The following is a 22,210-nucleotide window of genomic DNA, read 5'->3' as shown; positions in this document are numbered from 1 at the left end:
CAAACTCTTAAACATAACAATATTATTCAGCATTTTTACTTTTGAATTTATAATTTACTTATGGTATATTCTTGTGTAATTGTTAAACTTTGTGGACCAATTTTAGGGTAAAATTTGGGGAGGGTCGACTATAACACATATTATTGACCGCAATAAGTATGTGTTGTTCGGGGTGGGGGGGGGGGGGGGGAAGGAGGTTTACTTCTCCTCTTGACTTGTCTCTCCAACTCTCCCTCTCAAACTGCACGCTACTGTCTCCCAGCTGCAACCGGTCAGAAGAATCTCTTGTCCTGGTGTCATTAAGGAGTTGCAGGAGTGGGACCTCATGCTCAGTGGTGTTCTTTACCTCCTCGGCACAGCAGAGTTCCCCAACACAGACTCTGAACTCTCCCCTCGACCTACTACAGCACACCAAGGAGTCCGGTATATGTGTGTGCAGTAAGCCTAGCAGGGGAAGATTCTGAGTCAGGACTCAGATGTCAGGGTCAGGAGATCTGGTGACCAGGGAGACAGAAGCCTGCGGCTCGCCAGTGAGTGTTCCACTGGGCCGGGAAGCCTTCCTGGGGTTTAGCTGCAGCGATGCGTACATGTTGGGGATATGCTGCAGTTGGGAGGTCTTGGTGATCAGTGAAGGCCAGCATTTTTTTGGTGAAAATTAAACATTATTTTAATGCTTAAAAACCTTCCCTTGTTGTTTGTTGTTGTTGTTAAAACATTGTTACAAGTGATTTGCTGTTGCTACTGATCTGTTTTTAAAAAATGACCAGTTCTCTGAATAAATCGTTCATCCAACATGGGTGCGGTCCTGACCATTTTGGATAATTGGAGTTGAACTCTATCTAAAATATATGTTTCACAATAACAATCACCTCCCCCCACCCCCAACCCAGGACCCGCTGTTTTGTTAAGGTAAAATATTGAATATGATCTGGAAATATTTTATGAACATTTCTGATCGATCATTTTATGCCTAAATTATAGAATTGAAAGTAAATTCATTGAAGAAGCAGAATTTCTCATTCCTAGCTTTATTAATTTACTTACACAGCATAAGCAATGCAAGTTTTTTTACTTTTAGATACAAATGAGTGTGTTGTGTGATTTCAGTCCTTTTTCTTTTAACACAATCCTTGTATACAAGGCTATCAAGCTAAATGAAATGTAGAATAAAAGTAGTGTAGCGGCAGTTACGATGAAGACGACTCGCAACCACTACATTGGAGGTTCTCAAAAACAGTTCACTTCAAAACTCGTACACGCCCCTTAAAGGACAGCATGAGCTCCACCCCTGGGCGGGCAGTGACGTCATCATGCCTGCCTGAGGCACATGGTGGGCAAAAGCCATGAGGCAAGGAGAACCCCCGACGGCGCCATCTTTTCGTGGCTATGCCGCCATGCAGTGGTACAAGCGGGGTCAGTTCGCCACGAGTATGTGCGACGCCACACAACCACCCCCCCCCCCCAGAACCGGCTTATGTGTCCCGCCGCATGGACGGACGGCCTCGGCGTTTAGACTGGGCCATTTGAATTGGTTGAGTGAGGTTCAGGTTGCGCCGCCTTGAGGCTTTTACCGCTTTTACCCCCAATGTCCAACGTGAAGGTCTTGCCGGATTGCTGCAGGACTCTGTAGGGACCTTCATAAGGGTGTTGCAAGGGTGCTGTGTGCGAGCCGCGCCGGACAAAGACATACTCGAGCGCAACTAGCTCTTTGGGCAGTCGGGATGGTCGGCTACCGTGGTTTGTAGGAGGAGGGGGAGCCAGCGAAGTGAGTTTGTTGTGGAGATCTGCCAACAGGGTTGGGTTGTCGGTCATGGAGTCTGTGACTGGGCCGAAAAACTCACCGGGCAGTGCCAGTGGCGTACCATATAAACCAACTCCATGGGTGATACGTGCAGATCCTCCTTCAGAGCCGTCCTGATGCCGAGCAGGACCCAGGGCAACTCATCTACCCAGCCGGGACCGGTGAGGCGGGCAATGAGGGCCGACTTCTGGTGACGGTGAAATCGCTCCACCAGGCCATTTGCTTTGTGTGATATGCTGTGGTGTGGTGGAGCTTGACCCCTAGCAGGCTCGCCAACTGTATCCAGAGGGCGGACGTGAATTGGGCACCTCTGTCGCTGGCGATCCAGTGAGCAAGCAAATTCCTGGCACACGTTTCTGCGGAAGTGTCCTTGATGGGGATGGCTTCCGGCCATCTCTTGGTTCGGTCAGCAAGTAGCGTGCCTCCCTGGACACCGGCAGGGGGCCCTCGATATCAACGTGAATGTGCTGGAACCTTTTGGCCGCCGGGTCGAACTGCTGAATCGGGGCCTTACTGTGCCGGTGGACCTTGGAGGTCTGGCACTCCATGCAGCTCCTCACTATTTGCACTACCTCCTTTCTCAAGCCCGTGCCACACAAACCACTCTGCCACCATCCGCACCAATGTCTTGACCGAGGGGTGTGTTCGATTGTGGACTATGATGAAGGCCCGCGACCTCCACTGTGGCGGAAGTACTAGGCACAGCGATCTGGTGGAAACATCGCAGAGCAGCGTGTCCGGGCTGTCCAGCAAATGGATGTCTTGGAGGCAGAGCCCTGTAATGGCAATGTGGAGGGCCTGTGTCTCTGCGTCCTCACTCTGGGCCTGCGCTAGCTGGGTGTAGTTTAGGCCAGGGGTGAGGCTGTGGATTGCGGGTCATGAAAGCGCATTCCCCACAACATTGTCTCTACCTACCCTGTGCCGGATGTCTGTGGTGAACTCCAACACATAGGATAGGTACGACCAGGGATCTTTGGTTATCGCGAGGGCCTGCGTGAGCGGCTTGTGATTAGTGAACAACCTGCCCTCCAGGAAGTACCGGAAGTGTCTGATGGCCAGGTACAGGGCCAGGAGCTTCCTGCCAAAGGCGCTGTATTTGAGTTCCAGGGGTCGGAGGTGCCTGCTGAAGAAGGCCAGTGGGCGCAACAGGCCATCAACCCACTGCTCCAGCATGCCCCCCAATGGCCGTGGCCAAGGCATCTACCGAGAGCGTGGTGTAGGCCTCTGGCTGTGGGTGGACCAATAGCATGGCGCTCGCAAGCTTGTCCTTTGTTACTGCGAAGGCACCCTCTGCCTCTTCCGACTAAACCAGGACCTTGTCCTTCGCGGCGATCATTGGAAATAACGGCCGCATGATGCAGGCCGCCCCAGGGATGAACTGATAGTAAAAGTTCACCATGCCGACAAACTTTTGCAGGCCCTTGAGGGTGGTAGGTTTCAGGAACTGACGCACGGCAGCGACCCTCTCTGGTGCCGGAGTGGCTCCGGCCACAGAGATGGTGTGTCCCAGGAATTGCAGCGTCTACTTGCCGAGTTGGCACGGCCATGTTGACCGAAAGGCCGAACTCTACCAAACAGGCAAACAGGGTGCGGAGATGGACCTTGTGCTCATCGTAGTCCCAGCTGGCAATGAGAATGTCATCGAGGTCCAGGTCCCTGCCCATTGTGTCCATCAGGCGCTGGAATGTCTGGGCCACGTTTTTTAGTCCGAAAGGCATCCACAAGAATTCAAACAGCCCAAATGGGGTGACAATCACGGACTTAATGACGTCGACAGGGTGGACTGGGATCTGATGGTAGCCCCGTACCAGGTCGACTTTCGAGAAGACCCAGGCGCTGTGCAAGTTTGCCATGAAGTCTTGAATATGCGGGATGGGATACCTGTCCGGCGTAGTCGCCCTTTTCAGGCGCCGATAATCCCCGTAGTGTCGCCAGCCCCCGGAAGCCTTGGGGACCATGTGGAGAGGGAAGGCCCAGGGACTATCAGACCTGTGGATGATTCCCGTCTCCTGCAGGCGGGAGAACTCTTCCTTGGCCAGCTGTAGCTTCTCGGGAGGTAGTCGCCTGGCCTTGGCGTGCAGCAGGGGGCTCTGAGTGGAGATGTGGTGATAGATCCCGTGCTGGGGCATGGCAGTGGTGAACTGCGGCTGTAGGATGGTGGGGAACTCATCGAGAATGTTGGAATACTCGTCCCTGGGAGCGGTGATGGCAGCTATCTCCAGCTTACAGGAGATTGAAAAGTGCGAGCGTTGATTAGTCATTTGCCCTTAACATCCACCAGCAGGCCATGCGCTCTAAGAAAATCGACCCCCAACAGTGCAGTGCCTACTGAGGCCAGCACGAACCTCCAGCGGAACTTGTCCTTCCTGATCTGGATCTGCCACCTGCGAGTGCCGAAGGTCTTGATGGCGAATCTGCTTCGGTGTCCCCTAGGAAACATCTGCCAGTGGACTTGTCGATCACATGCAGGAGGTTGTACGCGTGGTCAGCCACCGCAGCCATCAACGGTGGCTGGGCAAGTAGTTTCCCTGAAAGATACAGGGCTGCCTGCAATTACGGGCTTGAGCTCCCCAGCATTGGTGGTAGAAGCACCAGGTGGGTGGTGTTCTTCCGGTTTATGCTTGCTTGAGGGGGGTGGTCTGCGGCCAACTCGGCCCTGGGTGGATGACCTGACTGAGAGCAGCTTCGTTCTCCTGCTTGATTCGCCAGAGGGTGTCTGCGCGGGCTGCAACTTGCCATGGGTCAGAGAAGTCCTCGTGCGTCAGCAGGAGCTGTATGTCTTTGGGCATCTGCTCAAGGAAGATCTGGTGGAATAAGAAGCAGAGCTTGTGATTCTCCGTCAGTGCCAGCATCTCGTCCATCAGGGCTGACGGGGTTCTGTCTCCTAGCCCATCCAGATGCAGAAGTCTGGAGGCACGTTGTTGTGGGGAGAGACCAAAAGTGGCGAGAAGAAGATTCTTGAGGGCAGGGTATTTACCATTGTCCGGCGGGTTGTGGATGAGGTCATCCACCCTGGCCGCAGTCTCCTCGTCGAGTACGCTCACGACATGGTAAAACATCGTGGCGTCTGAAGAAATGTTTGAGGCGAAACTGCACTTCCACCTGCCCGAACCACGTACATGGGCCAAGTGTCCAGAAGGGGAGCAGTTTCACTGCGACAGCGTTGATCTCTGTAGGATCCATGCTGGGAGGCCAGAAAAACATCTGGACTCGTCGGGGTCACCAATGTAGCGGCAGCTACGATGAAGACTCGCAACCACCACGTTGGAGGTTCTCAAAAACCATTCATTGCAAAACTCGCATGCGCCCCTTAAAGGACAGTGTGAGAGCCACCCTTGCGTGGGCGGTGACATCATCACGCCTGCCTGAGGCGCGCGCTGGGCTAAAGCCATGAGGCAAGGAGGTCCCCTGACAGCGCCATCTTCTCGTGGCTGCTCCGCCAGGGCCGGTTTGCCACGAGTATGTCCGCCGCCACAGTAGCATCAATTAGGTTCCATCAAGTGTAATTCCTTTTTTTTCTTGCCTTCTCACATCAGGTTCTTGCAAGCTAAAAGATCTTCAACTGTGAAATCATGCAACTATCAATTATGATCAGATTGCTCAATTACCTCACGCGAAATGCAAAGTGTGACAGTTATCATGGTAAACTGCTCCCCAAAGTTATTATTATATCATTAGTTTTATACTGCATTTTTATAATGTATTTCACCTATCTACTTGAATCATCTCCAAGACTTTATTCATCTGTTGCTGAGACACTGTTAGTTAGTTGGCAGTCTTAATGGCAGTTTCACCATGTGAAAGCTTGAAGGCATCCAAAATAGCTGGTTTTTGGTCACAAAAATTGCACTGTAACATACATCGATCGCACCCATGCTCACTGTCCTACTTTGGATCCTGTTGAGCAAAGCATCATTGCTTTCTCCCTCCCATAATTTACATTTTCCGACTATGTTCTAAGATTACTTCCAATTTTTGCCTCAAACATACAAATTCAACTGATCTGCCACCAGTGGCCATGCATTCAGCATCAGGTCCTATGTCTTGACCTAATTAAACCACTAAACTTTTCTAACTATCATGTTTCTGAAAATGCAGCTGTTTCACCAAGCTTTTGTTTAAAATGGTTTAAAATCTTAAATGGATGAGAATCACATTTTGTTTTATAATATCCCCATGAAGCCCCTGTAGGATATTTTAATATCAAGATGATGGTAAATCAATGCAAACCCTTACTCACTATATATGTGTATATATATATATATATATATATATATATATATATATATAAAAGCAGGAAATGAGAGTTCCTCATCAGAAAAATAACATTCCAAATTCTATAAATCCAGACTTTTGGTTAGCTCACATCGTTAATGTGCCAAACATTAAGCTCAATTTCATCTCCCAAAATAGATCCAGCAGTTTATGTACTCAGGCAATTTATTCAAGTTAGATCGTAACATACCATACCAACTTTATCAATGCTTTCTCGGACACGATCCAGAAGTATAGAAATTATATGAGGATGAGTTGTTGAAATTGTGGCCAGAAGTTCACGGCCAATCTTGGAAAATGATTCTCTGGTGGAAGGACTAATGTAAGCTACCTATGTGGGGAAAAAAATGCAGAAGATATTTTATATAGACAAGATCTTAAAATGTATTAATTATTATCTTTACCATTTCATACATTCTGACACTGACGTTAATACTTTAACAAGTTAACGGACAGATATATACTCACGCATACTTGATCCTCATCTCAAAGAGAGTGCATCAGAGTTCACAAATATACATACATCAGCAATATCATCTTTCTTATTATCCCTCAATTGAATATAAAAGTTACATTTTTAGGTTATGCAAAAAATCCATAGAATTATAAAACAAACCTGATGTTACAAAAGTAGCATCATCCATTCCTACATAATGTACATACCTCAAATATTTCTAAAGCAACTATCTTCACAAATTCTTGATCTACATTTTCTTGTTTTGAGTGGGCCATACGAGCAAACGTAGTGAGAAGACATATTCCTTCTGAGCTAGTAACGTTGGATAGGCATTGTTCAAACATTTTTTTATGTTCTGGGTCTAATTGGAAACAAAATAAAATTTGCAGAAAACAGAAACTGTATGCCAATGCAAATTGAAAGCAGCACAATGCAAATTGTCATTTCTAAAATCCAATTACTTGCATAATCAAACTGGCATGATTTCCATTTAAACTTATTTACTTACAAATAGACTTTGTTGCTCTGGAATGACTGGGAATCTTGTGCTTTTTTTAAATTTCTTAAGTTAGTACTCCAAGAAACCCCAAGTTAATCTGAATTGTTTGTTTATGTGCATAGAGGAACATTGTAAAACTGATCTGCATGCCATTCAAGCAAATTAATCTGTACTTAAGCATAATAAATCTAGCAACACCTGTGCCTTCTGTATAATTTTTATTTATTCTTGGGGGATGGGAGACAAGGATGATCTATCTGAACTGGGGCTATTTAAAATTTTAGGTTTTAGTGACCTGAAATCAAAATTATTTAGGATTTAAAAAAATTTATGAAGAACACTGGTTAATAAGAGATATATGCAGAAAAGCTTAAACTTTATTTAGTTGAACACAAAAATCTGTAAATACTGTGACTGTAGTTTGCACAAAAATATTGGAGAAACTCAGCAAGTCATGCAGCATTCTTTATATAGCATAAAGATACATAACCAATGTTTAAGGCCTGAGTTCATCAAGATACAAGCTAAAAGGAGAGGCACCTGAATAAAATGATTGGTCGGGGGGGGGGGCAGGTTTGGGAGGTGGGGGGTGGAAGGTGGATAGAGAAAGAACATAGAGCCACAAGCAAGAGATCAGAGGTGGATAAGGGTGAGAGGGCAGAAGAGAAAAAAGCTATGAAAAAGTGGGGGAAGAGGATAGCTCTCCCAATGGAGGGAATGTAGGGTGGGAAGGTGGTGAAAGAATTGGGAAAATCAGAGGGTGGAGGTGGCAGGTAGGTAAGAGGGGAGCTGGGGAGGAGATTAGAGGGTCTGAGGGCTGGAGGATAGGAAAAAAGGATACCAGGTGTTAGGGGGAGATAAGAGGGTCTGATGACGAAAAAGGGGGAGCTCAAAGGAAATTTGGAGTGAGTATGGAGAGGCATGAGGGAATAGAAAAAGATAAGGAGTGGGGAGGAGGAAGGGGTGGGAAATGAGGCAGTGGGATCCAGCAGCGAAGGAATCCAAGGTGTCAGCCTTGCAGAGGCTGATATTAGTTTGGGAACTGGCAATGAAATCAGCATGGCCACCCGAACAGAGTTGGTCAGGATTGGGGTGAGTATTTACATCAACAGAGGCATTGGGGCTATGGTAATGTTGGCAGTCGGGGGTCACTGATGGAGGTGATGGTGGCTTCTGCATGTGGGTGCCCGGGACTAAGGCTTAGAGGCAGAGGTATTGGAAGGTCAGGCCTGTAGGCAGCTGGGACCCAGATAAGTGGTGGAGGCATTGGTTTTATTCTGGTGTTAAGTTGTACATGACCAAATTTTATTGCAAACAACTAGTCTAGTATTAATAATTGAGGCTACCTTGACTACAATAATACACTGAGGATTGTCTGTATGATAGATGAAGCCATTAACTGGCTTTAAAATAATATTGCACTCAATGAGATATCAAGCTAAAAATTTTTACAAATTTTGTACTAGCAAAACTTCATTTTTCTAATCTGCTGTTACCATTTCAATACCTACACAAATATACTGTGTATTGGTATTCTTAAGTATACAAGATTAAAGAAAAATGGATGCAATTGTTATTCAACAAAAATATTTGTACTGAGAATTCTTGGAAAAAATTGCAGCAGTCAAAGCCTTTTAATTCATATCTAAGATACAAAAGTGTGTATGTAGGGGCAAATACTTATTGCTGGTTTCTAAAAATAGCTTTTTATGCAACTATCAAAACCAATTTATATAAGGAAACTTTGATGGAAAGAAAGCAAATATTGATATGCAATCAGTAGAGACTGCACTCTTATCTCATTTTTAATTTAATTTAGAGATACATCACAGTAACAGGCCTTTCCAGTCCATGAGCCCATGCCATCCAAATACCCCTATCAACCTGCAACCCCCTTCTGTTTTGAAGGGTGGGAAGGAACCAGAACACCTGGGAAAAACCCACACAGATTGGGGAGAACATACAAACACCTTATAGAGTTGGATTTAAACCTGGGTCACTGGCACTGTAATATGCTAACCACTAAACCAACTTTGCTGCCCACTTAACTGATAAAAATTTAAAATTGTAAGAAATGTAATCCAATTTCCAACTTGGAAATGCATGAGTGGTGAAAATGTATTTGCAGTACCTTTTAGTTTGATTTTGCACTCATCAGATTGTAGCCCAGCACATAATCCCTCAATATTCTCACATTCTATACAATGCAGAATGTAGAATAGTTTCCACATCATTGGATTTGATAGAGTTTCAAACGGCATCTCGGACATGAAAAGCCAAATTCCCAACCTGTTACAAAGGATGATATTTTTGTATCTTAAAAGGAATTGCGACAAAATTAAAATTCTCACTTTTTCTTTATGTGTGCAGCTTTCAAATCACGTTTCAGATTTTCCAAGTACTAAGAAACCCAGTTAAAAGTTTGGGCATTTCAGAGGAACATGGACCTAATAAATATTGGATTAGAGTCTATCGTAGAAAGTTAACAATACCACATGAGTGCTCTATTATTTTCTGCTTCCCCACCAAGGATCAAATGCCATCCACCATCCCCAATCATCAACTGTTGGTCCTTCTCCCTCACCCCCATTCCAACTGCAAGGACTCCAAGCCTCCAAATATTTATTGTACTATGGCAGTGCCATTCTTGAATACTCCTGCACACCATAATGAGGACACAAGAATTTGTAGGTCACGAGTGTACCTGAAGGGCTTTGGAGTCCACGTGAGCAGTTTCATTTTAATGGACTTCAATACAATAACAAATGACACCACGACTCACATGATTTATTCATATTGGACTGTCTTGCCCAAAAGACACGAGCACATGGATACCAGTGTGAGATCAAGTATCGGAAAATAATATGCTTCTTGGTCAATCTCTTGGATTAAGAGCATCATTTACTTGCATACAGCTTTTGTCAGTTCTGAAGTGGCTAATGGACAATGTGGAAAATGTAGACTCTTTTACAGATGGGACGGGAGATGGTCAATAAGACACAAGCATGGGATTGTTTGTGAAGTGGTTCACTACTTCCACCTTTTGCACAGGGCCTCCATGTGCAAAAGTCTGAAATTCTCAATACCATCTTAAATGTCTTTTCTCATGGGAAGAGTTTGTTACTCGGTGGGGTTGTTGCATTTCTTTAAGAAGCTTTGAGCCTACCCTTGAATTTTTTCCCTTTGTTCATCCTATGTATAGAAAGTGTGAGAGAGAGCGAGAGAGAGAGAGAGTGAGAGAGAGAGAGAGAGAGAGAGAGAGAGAGAGAAAAAAAAAGCCAGTCAGACAGCACTTATGGAAAGAGAAACAGTTAATGTCTCCATTCTGAGACCCTGGGCTTGAAATATTCACCGTTTCTCCTGCCACAGATTCTGCCTAACCAGCATTTTCTGGTTTAATATCTGATTTCTAGCATCTGCAGTTTTTTTTGATTTTCATCCCATGGTGGAGGACAGAAGGCAAGTGACTATTTCAAGAGTTTGCATTTGGGCAGGCAAAAGATGTAGCCTTCCTAAAATTGACAACTAATTGCAGGGAAAGCTTCATTAATGTGGTTTTTTTGACAGGGAGAGGACATTAACAATAGTTCACTTGCCCTTCCTTTGAAAAACCGCTCTTGAATCACAGCATGTATATGCATACATGCATGAAAATGCAACCAGGTAGATCTCCTTTATAAATATATTACACAAGAATAAAAATTGTAAAAAAAAATAATAATTCTAAGACTAAAACAGCAAATATCTGTCTTAACATCAACACACCTTTTTGCTTTTAGTACATATAACACTGCCCGAAGAAAAAGTTCATCAAATTCCACTTGCAACTTTTTGAGAGAGTAAAACTGGTCTGTCTTCATTTCATGTTTTTTGTGGAAGGTTGCAAACTGAGCCCAGTGGTCACTTATGTAACAAATTGTTCTCCTAGAAATTAAATATAGAACAAGCTTTTTAAAAAAAGAGTATAGATGAATTATCTAAAAAAAACTAATGCTAAAACAGTGCAAATACTGGAAATCTGAAGTAAAATGAATCAAAAAAATATTCAGAGGGTCAGGTTGCCAGACTGGGAAATAGCTTCTTCTCACAGGCTGAAGTATTCTGTAATCTTGGGTCTCTTCTAAATTAAATGGCTAAATTATGCTGAAATATTTATACATGATATATACAATTATAATATGGTGTGTGTGTCTGAACCGTGGTCCAGCGCTTTGTCTGGCTGTAATATGTACAGATGATAATAAACTTGAACTTGCAGGAAGTCAAGGATTCAATTACAAAGGGGGCACTGAGGCCTAGATTCTAAAATGTGATTATCAAAAAAAGCAGCTAAGAGCATAATCATTAAGTACAAGACTGGCATGCTGCTAAGTTACCTAATATTTCCAGATTTTTGTGTTGTCACTTTATAATCTCTCCTTTGTGATTAAAAAAAGTATCACACATACATCGCTTTTATGCTCAAACTACCTTTGATGAAGGACATTTTTTTAAAAATTCTTACCTGATCATCTGGCCAATCCTTTTCACAAACTGCCTATATCGTACTCTATTATAGGTTTCCAATCCCAAAGCTAGGAGATCCACCAATGAAGATGCAAAGCCAATGATCTTCATCATATTATGACCAGTGTTTTTCTCTGGACTGTATTCACCTTGTCAAGATATTAGAATTAATTAAGCACAAGGAGTAATACAACATATCAATCTTACTTTTTTTAAAAAACATTTTCATTCCATGCTACTTAGCACAATCTTCTAGATCCGTTGCACAAAAGAATTTATAACTGCAGATTTAAATGAATGGTTGCAAGTTATCATTGGTCATATATAGAACATAATACAGCAAAGGAACATGTCAGTGCTGTTCTTAATGCCACTTAAACTAATCCAATCTGCCTGCACATGGTTCATCTCTCTCCACTCCTAAGTGTCTACTCATAAATGCCCCCACTAGCAGCATGTTCCTGGCACCCACCACTCTGTTAAAAATCAACTTGCCTCACAAATTGTCCAACTTTCCCCTTCTCACCTTAAATCTATGCCCTACAGTATTTGACATTTCCACCCTCAAAAATGACCATCTCTCTTGATTTAAAAAAATAGCCTTCAGGTTGCACCTCAGCCTTCGATGGTCCAGAGAAAACAATCCAAGTTTATCCAACCCTTCTACTTAACAAGACGATATCTTGTTGAATCTTTTTTTGCACCAACAACAAATCCACTTCATCTTTCCAACAATACAGCAATCAGTAATGCACACAATACTCCAAATATGGCATAACCAAACTTTTCTACAGTTGTAACAAGACTTGCCTATTTTATACTTAATGTCCCGACTGATAAAGGCCATCATGGCTCACTGTCCCCAATTTTTCCATCTCAAGACTATAAGCAACCTCAATTTAGCATTTCAAAAACAAAGAAAGAAAACTGTGGAAATACCCAGGTCAAGTAGTCTTTCATCTGCAGAAAAGTGTAGCCCTCAAATATGTTTTTTCTCACTCCACAAATTATGCATGACCTGCTGAGTACTTCGCACCTTTTCTGGTTTAATTTTAATATCAGATTTTAAGCATTGACATTTTTTTCTGTTTTTCATGCAAGATATTTTACTGTGGAAAAACTTAAATTCACATCATTCTAACTGATCTCAGCTTACTCGCACGTCAGAAGGCTGCAAACCCACTCATGCACACAGATAAATTCAAAGATGTAAAATTGCAAAGATGCTGACATCCTGTAACGGCACTCATTTACCACAGCTTACAAAAAAATAAAGAATACACTCACTCCTTTCTTTCAGTACACCATGAAGTTGACTTTTTTTTAAAAAAAATTCACTGGACACAACACTGCATTCAACTCCCTAAACACCACCCAACTAAACTCCTCTGACCTCATTGGCTCACTGCCACACAGGTGATCCTGACACTTTCTTCCTGCATCTGAGATTCATCACCGTATACTGACGCTATTACACCTGGATGTCACATCGCTTTATGTCATCAGCGGTGGCTGGCACCACTCCTGACGAAGATTAGCATGTGATTGTGACAAGCAACAGAAAGTAATGGAAGCAAATTTTGATTGTTTTTTTTCATCATTATCATCTGAAAATGTGGACCAATGTACTGTCTTTTCAGCGCTCTTATAACAATAAAACTAGTTTACTCAATAAATATTGAAAAAATGTTTTTAAGAAAAGGTAGCACTGTATTACCTTTGATAGTTATCCCAAGCAATTGCTTAAACAATTCATCAAAAGGAAACTGTGAAAAAAGGGTAATTAAGTCATCTTCGGTCAATAGTAACCAGCTGGTGTCAGGATCCTCATCCTAAAATTCAGATTCAAAAATTAAAATTTAATTGAATATTCATTAAATAAAGTACTCCATTAGTTTAAGAGAGTTAATTATAAATTGACCATCTGACAATGTTAACATTTAAGTACACAGTCTAGTTGTTAAAGGTTTGCAGTTGTTCATTATTTGCTCCTATAAATGCACAGATACACGAGTAAAGATACAATTTTAAAAATGTTTTAATACCAGATATCAAACGCAAGAATAATCAACTTCATCCAAACTCCCTCCCCCATCAACGTGGGATTGTTGTCTAAAGAGAGCGCGCAAAACCATTGAGAACTCCTTCCATCCTGCATTTTTCTGAGTCAACTAAATGAAAACTTGCATTGAAAATCACAACAAAATAGGGAATTGGAAACAGACCTCAAATGAGTTTGGTGAAGGCTCGGACTGAGAATGGAACTGGCATGAGATCATTATCTTTTAACCTCTAATTTAGAAATGTCTAACAACATTAATCACTGAATAAATGGATAGGATGGTAAAGAAGGCATGCAGCATAGGCCAGGGTAACAATTGTAAATGCCAGGAATTTATTTTGTAGCTGTGTAAAGTTTGGTTGGGATACCCCTAAACCATTGTCGCAGTTCTGGACACTGCATTAGAAGAATAGTGTGGAGGCTTTAGAGGATGTAAAAGTGGTTCACAAGGATATTGCTTGGATTACAGATATGGAGAGATTGGTCAGATATGGATTTGTGGGTGATAAGAGTTAAGAATATAGAAGTACATCAAATTATGAGACAGAGTAGAAAACACTCTCTTTCTCAGTGTGGAAATGCCAAATACTAGAGGGCATAGCTTTAAATGTGAGAGGGGGAGATTTATGATGCAATACAGTATTTTTATTCTACACTGTGCGGTAGATGCATAGAATGCTCCGTCAGGGGAGCAGACACAATGGGAACCTTTCAGAGGTGTTTAGGCAGATACTTGAACAGGGAGAGAATGTTGGGATATAGACGACATGCAGGCAGGTATGTAGTTTAAATTGGCCTCATGGTGTGCACAGACATAATGGACTGTTGTAATGATGTATGCAAAGTCAAAATGTGATACAACTTAGCACACAAAGGCTCACTAAATTAAGCAGATCTACACAAAAACTACAGTTCTCCCATAATTCTTCTCTCAAACATCATAAAATTAACTGGTTAAGAACTTGCAGTTTTGCATTGACTGAGAATTCTGCAATATTAATATTAAGCCTGTACTACAAGGCGTTTGTGTTGGTTATTGCTCTACTCACTCACTAACTTTCACTCTTCTGGACATTCAACTTGGAAAATAAGTGTGAGATAGCATTGGTACAAGAGAGATGCCCAGTAAAGGATAGATACATGTAACTCATCATAAACAGCATGAGGTCAAGAAAAATGGAGGTGATTGACCAGAGATTTTGGAGAATCTGCCTGAGCTGTCAGTGTGAGGCAATTAGTGGACTGGTGTAACCTTGCACCTGAGGTCATACACCCCCAGTAGCAGGAGTGCAACAGTCCACAGCCCCTAGCGCAAATGCTGAGCCTGTGGCGCTCTGAGGAGCTGAAGTAAATCACTGCCACCACACCGATGGTTGTTAACGACTGTTTTTATTCAAATTCCACGCGCCCCTTTAAGGACAGCATGAGATCAGTCACCAGGTGCATTGTGATGTCTTAATCGCTGCCCAGGGCGTACGCTGGAAGGGATGCTGGAGTCAAGAAGAAACCCCTGACAACGCCATCTCCTAATGGCTGCCCCGCCACGAGGCGATACAAGCGGGTCCAGTTCTCCATTAGGCTGTGTGCCGCAACACAACGCCCCCCCTCCCACCCCCCCGCCAGAACCAGCTATGCGTCCTGTTGCTTGGGCAGCTGACACCACTGCTTGGGCACGGCTACCTAATCCAGTTGAGATAAGTCTAGGTGGGCGGCTTTCAAGCAATTCCTCCCTGCCCCCCACGTCCAAAGTAAAAGTTCTGCCCGACTGCCGGAGAACCTTGTATGGCCCCTCGTAAGGCCGCTGCAGCGGTGCTCTCTGTGGTCCCCTTCTGACAAGGATGAATTGCGCCACATTGAGTTCTTTGGGCCGATGAGGCAGTCGGGTACCATGGTGAGACAGGGGTAGGTCGCCCAGGCGTTTACAGTCGGCGAGCCGTTTACCTTCGCTGTGCGTGGCCTCCGCTTGCGGGCCAAAGAATTCCCCTGGCAGGGAGAGAGGTGTGCCGTCGACCATTTCGGCTGACGAGGCTTGCAGGTCCTCCTTGGACGCTGTTCTGATTCCAAGAAGGACCCAGGGCAACTCGTCCACCCAGTCGGGGCTGGAAAGCCTGGCCATCAGGGCAGACTTTAAGTGACGATGGAACCTCTCTACCAACCTGTTAGACTGCAGATGGTAGGCCATCGTGTGGTGCATTGTTACCCCTAAAAGCCTCGCCAGCTGCGACCATAGGGCGGAGGTTAATTGAGCACCCCTGTCACTCATAATATATGCTGAAACACCGAAACAAGCGATCCATTGGCCGACCAGGGCTCTAGCGCACATCTCTGCTGATGGTTCCGGCCACCTGGTAGCTCTGTCTACTATGGCGAATAGGTACCACGACTCCCTGGACACCAGCAAGAGGCCCACGACGTCTACGTGGATATTTTGGAACCTTCGCGGTGCCGGGTCGAAATGTTGGACAGGACCCTGCATGTGCCTGTGGACTTTGGAAGTCTGGCATCGGACGCAGTTGTGGGCTAGTACTGCGACCTCCTTCTTGAGGCCTTGCCAGATGAATCGCTGAGCCACCATGCAGACGGTAGTCTTTACTGAGGGGTGGGTGAGATCGTGGATGGAACGGACGACCCTAGCCCTTCAGACCTATGGAACTATTGGGCGCGGTGAGCCGGTGGAGGCATCGCAGAGCAGTGGCTGGGCGGAATCGGGGAGGCGGATATCCTCAAGCTGGCCCTGATACTGCGGTGTGGAGAGCCTGGGTTTTGGCGTCACACTGTTTGGCCTGTGCAAGCTGTGCGTAGTTGAGACCGGGAGCTAGCGTGCTGATGGCCGGGTGAGAAAGCACGTCAGCGACTACATTGTCCTTACCTGCCCTGTACCGGATGTCCGTTGTGAATTCCGAGATGTAGGACAGGTGGCGCTGTTTCCTAGCTGACCATGGGTCCTTGGCCATCGATAGTGCTTGGGTGAGGGGCTTGTGGTCGGTAAAGATGGTAAACGTCCTGCCCTCTAGGAAATATAAAAAATGGCGGATGGCCATGTAAAGCGCCAGGAGCTCCCAGTCGAACGCACTGTATCTGAGTTCAGGAGGCCGCAACTGCCTGCTGAAAAAGTTTAGTGGGCGCCACTGTCCGTCCAGCCACTCCTCGAGCACCCCTCCGATCGCCATGGCGGAAGCATCGACCGATAGCGCTGTGTGTGTTTCCGGGCGCAGGTGCAATAACAAAGTCGTCTAAGCGAGGGCCCACTTCGTCACTGCGAAAGCTTCGTCTGCCTCCCCCGACCAGGCCAAAGACTTCTCCTTCGTCGCTATCAGCGCAAACAGAGGGCATATGACGTGGGCAGTGTTGGGGATGAATCGATGGTAAAAGTTCACCATCCCCACAAATTCCTGTAGCCCTGTGAGGGAGGAGAGTTTGGGGAAATGTTGGTCAGCTGCCACCTTCTCCGGTGCCAGAGCTACCCCAGACGCTGTGATGGTGTGCCCCAGGAACTGTAAAGTATGTTTCCCGAACTGGCATTTGGCCTTGTTGACCGTGAGGTCGAATTCTGCCAGTCAGGCAAACAGAGTACGGAGATGGGCCTTAAGCTCTTTGCCAGTGTGGCTAGCTACCAGGATCTTGTCTCGGTAGATAAAGACAAAGTCTAAATCCTAACCACTATGCCCATGAGGAATGTCTAGGCGGTGTTCTTCAGGCAGAACGGCATGCGAAGAAACTCGAACAGGTCGAAGGGGGTTATAATGGCAGTCTTTCCAATGTCATCGGGGTGGACCTGGATTTGGTGGTATCCACGCACCAGATCGACCTTTGAAAAGAACCGCGCGCCATGGAGGTTGGCTGCAAAGCATTGGATATGGGGGACTGGGTACCTGTCTGGAGTCGTGGCGTCGTTCAGCTGTCTGTAGTCTCCGCAGGGCCTCCAACCTCCTGATGACTTTGGGACCATGTATAGAGACACCGACCAAGCGCTGCTCGATCGCCGAACGATGCCCAACTCCTGGAGTCTGGAGAAGTCCTCCTTGGCTTGCTTCAGTTTCTCCAGCAGCAGCCATCTAGCCCCATTGTGGATCGGGGAGACTTGTGTGGAGACATGATGGAATACTCTGTGTCGGGAGGAGGCGATGTCGAAGCGATGGCAGGGAACTCACTGAGGATCCCAGCAAATTCATCTTCGGCATCGGCGACTGTGGCGCTCTCCGACCTGGCGTCGTCTGCTGTGCCAAGACACATCGAGCGGAAGGTGCGGGCGATGAGCAGCCTCCTGCCCTTCACGTCCATCAGCAGGCCGTGAGCCCTTAGGAAGTCAGCCCCCAAAAGCGCCATGCTCACGAGGCCAGGAAGATCCTCCAAGTGAACTTCTCTTCCCCGATCTGTATCTGTGCCCTACGAATGCCAAAGGTTTTGATTGTAGAGCCATTGCCAGCCCGCAGGGTTGGACCGGGGGTTCGAGTCAGTGTTCCCAGCGCTGTGGCGGGGGTGGGGGGGAAGGAAGCTCAGCTCAGCCCTTATCGACTATGAACTGGTGGCCTGTGGATCTGTCTTGGATGTAGAGGCAGCTGTTCACGAGGCCAACCGTCGCAGCCATCAACGCCGTTTGGCCTGGCAATCACAGGGCTGGCGGCACTTGTGGGCTTTAGCCCCCCCACCCCCCCCCCCCCAATGCTGATGGTAGAACCACCACGATGACTGGGCTTCTTTGGGCTTGCCCTTGGGGGAAATCTTGCTGACGACGGGGCACTGGTTTGGAGACCTGGCTGAGTGCTGCCTCGTTCTCCTGCTTAGCTCGCCAGAGGGCATCCGCCAGGGATGCTGCCTTGCTGAGGTTGGAGAAGTCCTCTTCAGACAGATGGAGCCGAATGTCCTCTGGCATCTGTTCTAGAAAAATCTGTCTGAAGAGGAAGCATGGCTCGTGATCCTCTGCCAGGGCCAGCATCTCATCCATGACGGCTGAGGGGCTGCGGTCCCCCTACCTATCTAGATGTAAGAGTCTGGACGCACGCTGCTGGGATGAGAGGCCGAACTTCACCAGGAGCAGATTCTTGAGGGCTGTGTATTTTTCTGTCACTGGTGGACGATGGATGATATCGTCCACCCTCACCGCCGTCTCCTGATAGAGGGCGCCCACGATAGTGCCGGAGGATTGACGCATTGCGCATGTGGTTCCGTTATTTAAAAAGGGTTCAAGGAGGAAGTCTGGCAACTATCGGCCTGTAAGTTTGACGTCTGTGGTAGGTAAATTAATGGAGAAAATTCTTAGAGATAGTACTTATAAACATCTGGATAGACAGGGTCTGATCAGGAGCACTCAACATGGATTTGTGGGAGGAAGGTCATGTTTGACCAATCTGATTGAATTTTTTGAAGAGGTGACTAGGAATGTGGATGAGGGTAGCGCAGTGGATGTTGTCTATATGGACTTCAGTAAGGCCTTCGATAAGGTACCACATGGAAGGTTAGTTAGGAAGGTGCAGTCTTTAGGTATAAATTTTAAGATAGTCAAATGGATTGAACATTGGCTGAAAGGGAGAGGCCAGAGAGTGGTAGTGGATAATTGTCTGTCAGGTTGGAGGCCGGTGACCAGTGGTGTGCCTCAAGGATCTGTATTGGGCCCATTGTTGTTCGTTATATACATTAATGATCTAGATGATGGGGTGGTGAATTGGATTAGTAAATATGCAGACGATACTAAGATAGGTGGAATAGTGGATAATGAAGAAGGTTTTCAAGGATTGCAGAGGGATTTGGGCTGCTTAGAAAAGTGGGCTGAAAAATGGCAGATGGAATTTAATGCTGATAAGTGTGAGGTGCTTCATTTTGGTAAGAAGAATCAGAATAGGACATACGTGGTAAATGGGAGAGCATTGAGGAATACAGAAGAGCAGAAAGATTTAGGAGTAACGGTACATCGTTCCCTGAAGGTAGAAACTCACGTGAATAGGGTGGTGAAGAAGGCTTTTAGTATGCTGGCCTTTATCAATCATTGCATGGAATATAGGAGTTGGGATGTGATGTTGAGATTGTGTAAGACGTTGGTGCGGCCTAATTTGGAGTTCTGTGTGCAGTTCTGGTCACCTAATTATAGGAAGGATATAAACAGAGTGGAGAGAGTGCAGAGAAGGTTTACCAGAATGTTGCCTGGGTTTAAGCATCTGGAGCATGGGGAGAGATTGGACAGATTGGGTCTTTATTCTTTGGAGCGTAGAAGGTTGAGAGGGGATTTGATAGAAGTATTTAAGATTATGAAAGGGATAGACAGAGTGGATGTGGATAGACTATTTCCGTTAAGAGGAGGAAAGATTAAAACAAGAGGACATGAGTTAAGAATTAAAGGGCAGAGGTTTAGAGGTAACATGAGGGGGGACTTCTTTACTCAGAGAGTGGTAGCCGTGTGGAATAGTGGCGGCGGAGTCAATTGTATTATTTAAGAAAAGGTTGGACAGGTATATGGATGAGAAGATGGAGGGTTATGGGCATTGTGCAGGGAGGTGGGACTACAAAGGGGTGTTTGGTTCGGTGCCGACTAGAAGGGCCTAATGGCCTGTTTCTGTGCTGTAATTGTTATGTTATGTTATGACATGGTAAAATTTGGTGGTACAAGCCATGATGTTGCAGAGATGGAATTGTGCCTCCGCTTGGCCGAATCACATCTGTGGACGATGAGGCCATAAAGGGGGAAGTTTGAGGGCTACCACATTTAACTTCTGCCGTGTCCATCGTTGGTTGTGTACAGAAGGTCATCTGGACCCGTCGGGGTCACCAATGTGGCGCTCTGAGGAGCTGAAGTAAATCACTGCCACCACACTGATGGCTGTTAACGACTGATTTTATTCAAATTCAGCACACCCTTTTAAGGGCAGCATGAGCTCAGTCACCTGGTGCAATGTGATGTCATAATCACTGTCCAGGGCGCACGCTGGAAGGGATGCTGGAGTCAAGAATAAACCCCTGATGACACCATTTCCCCATGGCTGCCCCACCACGTGGCAATACAAGCGGGGCCGGTTCGCCATTAGGCTGTGTGTCGCCACAAGCCATCTGGTTCACTCATCAAACAACACTGATGAGTAAGGGCAACAGGAATCACAAGGATTAAATTATTTAAAAAAAAGAACTTATTTATACAGTTTAAGCTATTTCTCCATCCCCAGAATCAAATATGCCTATTGACTTTTTAAATTAATGATGATAATTTGCAAGTCATTCATTGTTCAACCATGTGACACAGTCTGCACGATTTGCAAATACGATAACCCAAAAGGAGTGAGACTAAAGAAGCTCAGTTTTTAATCCTTAGGTGGATATATAAGAATTGGCATTTTGTGAACAAACTATAATTCTCTTTCCAAAGATATGACCTGACCTTCCAAAGTATTACCAGATTATCCAGTTTTCATTTCAGATTTCCAGTATCTGAATTTTGCTTTTCAATTGACATTTGGGAAAATCTTTGTTGAGTCTCCTCTACTGATTTCTTCAAGCACATCGACTCAAACTGCAGGAAATAATCTGGTTGTAGTCTCACTAGAGTCAGATAAATGTTAACAATTTCCATATATTTGTGCAATCTACCTCCAGTTATGAATTCCACAACACTTCATTATCTATGCTGTCAACATGTCCTGCAACTTTTAAAGATAATGCAAACCTGTGTGAAGGTCTCTCTGTTCTAAATGCCTGCTTGGGAATAAAATTTAAACCAAACCCAAACCTGACCAAGCCATAGTGAATCCAAGCTGACCACTCCTTGCTTCAAAACCAATCAAAAAAATTGAATCAGGTTAGTCAAGTATGAATACAGTTTACAGTTATTGATAAGTAGAAATTCTGCCTGGCCCACAGGAAAAAGAATCTCAGGGTTGTTGTGTGATGTCACTTTGACAATAAATTTGAACTTTGAACAAACAAGATTTGCCTTTAAATAAGTAATAATGGCCTTCCTCTGTTTATCTAATTTTCTCGTTTCAAGCTTCAAAGAAATTATTTTGTTTTGCAATGAATTGATGACTGGCAGAATTGAGAATCATACCTCTTCACCAGCTTCATCGACCAAGGTCCAGTTCTGTACATCTTTGCTTGTTGGGCCAGATGACGGTGGCTTTTGGTCACAGGGTTTCATATTCACCAGAAACTCAGATCGATACCTACATTTTAGATTTACATTTTGCAGATTTATGCACAAGTAAAAACAATTACAGAAACAAATAGTTATATATTTATTTTATTTAAAGTTAAAAAATCTTGCTTCATAAAGCAATTCAGTGTTAGAAGCCAAGTTTAAAAACAATATGCATTTCTGCTCAAAACTGAATAACAATTTGAGTATTTTATTCATTGGTATTTACCAGGTCTGGCCATACCATAAACACTGCATTTACTTTCTAGTCACAAACTGGAGTGGCACTATTAATAAGGTAATGTGAATTAGTACATTTTTTCAGGGTTGAATGGGCAATGCTACTATAACCTGGTTTATAGATGCCAGAAAAAAAAATAAAGCTTTACAAAATAATTCTTCTTTGGGGTGACAATGTATGGTCACTTGCTTGCTTGCTTCCTTTTCCCAGTTCAGCTCAGGTTAGAGCGATTAATTATTTTGCGGCACTACTT

At 44.9% G+C, this 22,210-nt stretch overlaps 1 protein-coding gene across 5 annotated transcripts in view; it reads right to left on the bottom strand.

Moving 5' to 3' along the window:
* epg5 (ectopic P-granules autophagy protein 5 homolog (C. elegans)) overlaps positions 1–22,210 on the bottom strand; it is a 184,822-nt gene that overhangs the window by 123,257 nt on the left and 39,355 nt on the right. For 4 of the 5 annotated variants that reach the window (XM_069924245.1, XM_069924248.1, XM_069924247.1 and 1 more), the window contains exons 7-13: positions 21,630–21,744; positions 13,256–13,370; positions 11,537–11,687; positions 10,798–10,956; positions 9,164–9,321; positions 6,740–6,894; positions 6,267–6,407 (exon numbers count right to left, since the gene is read on the bottom strand). In XM_069924245.1, the coding sequence (XP_069780346.1) occupies positions 6,267–6,407; positions 6,740–6,894; positions 9,164–9,321; positions 10,798–10,956; positions 11,537–11,687; positions 13,256–13,370; positions 21,630–21,744 (994 nt within the window). The remainder of the gene's footprint in view (positions 1–6,266; positions 6,408–6,739; positions 6,895–9,163; positions 9,322–10,797; positions 10,957–11,536; positions 11,688–13,255; positions 13,371–21,629; positions 21,745–22,210) is intronic. The other variant, XM_069924246.1, reaches the window with a different exon arrangement.

Source organism: Narcine bancroftii, chromosome 3 (assembly GCF_036971445.1).
Source record: "Narcine bancroftii isolate sNarBan1 chromosome 3, sNarBan1.hap1, whole genome shotgun sequence".
Taxonomy (NCBI): domain Eukaryota; kingdom Metazoa; phylum Chordata; class Chondrichthyes; order Torpediniformes; family Narcinidae; genus Narcine; species Narcine bancroftii.
Note: the sequence above shows the minus strand (reverse complement) of the source record. Positions and strands in the feature narration are given on the sequence as shown.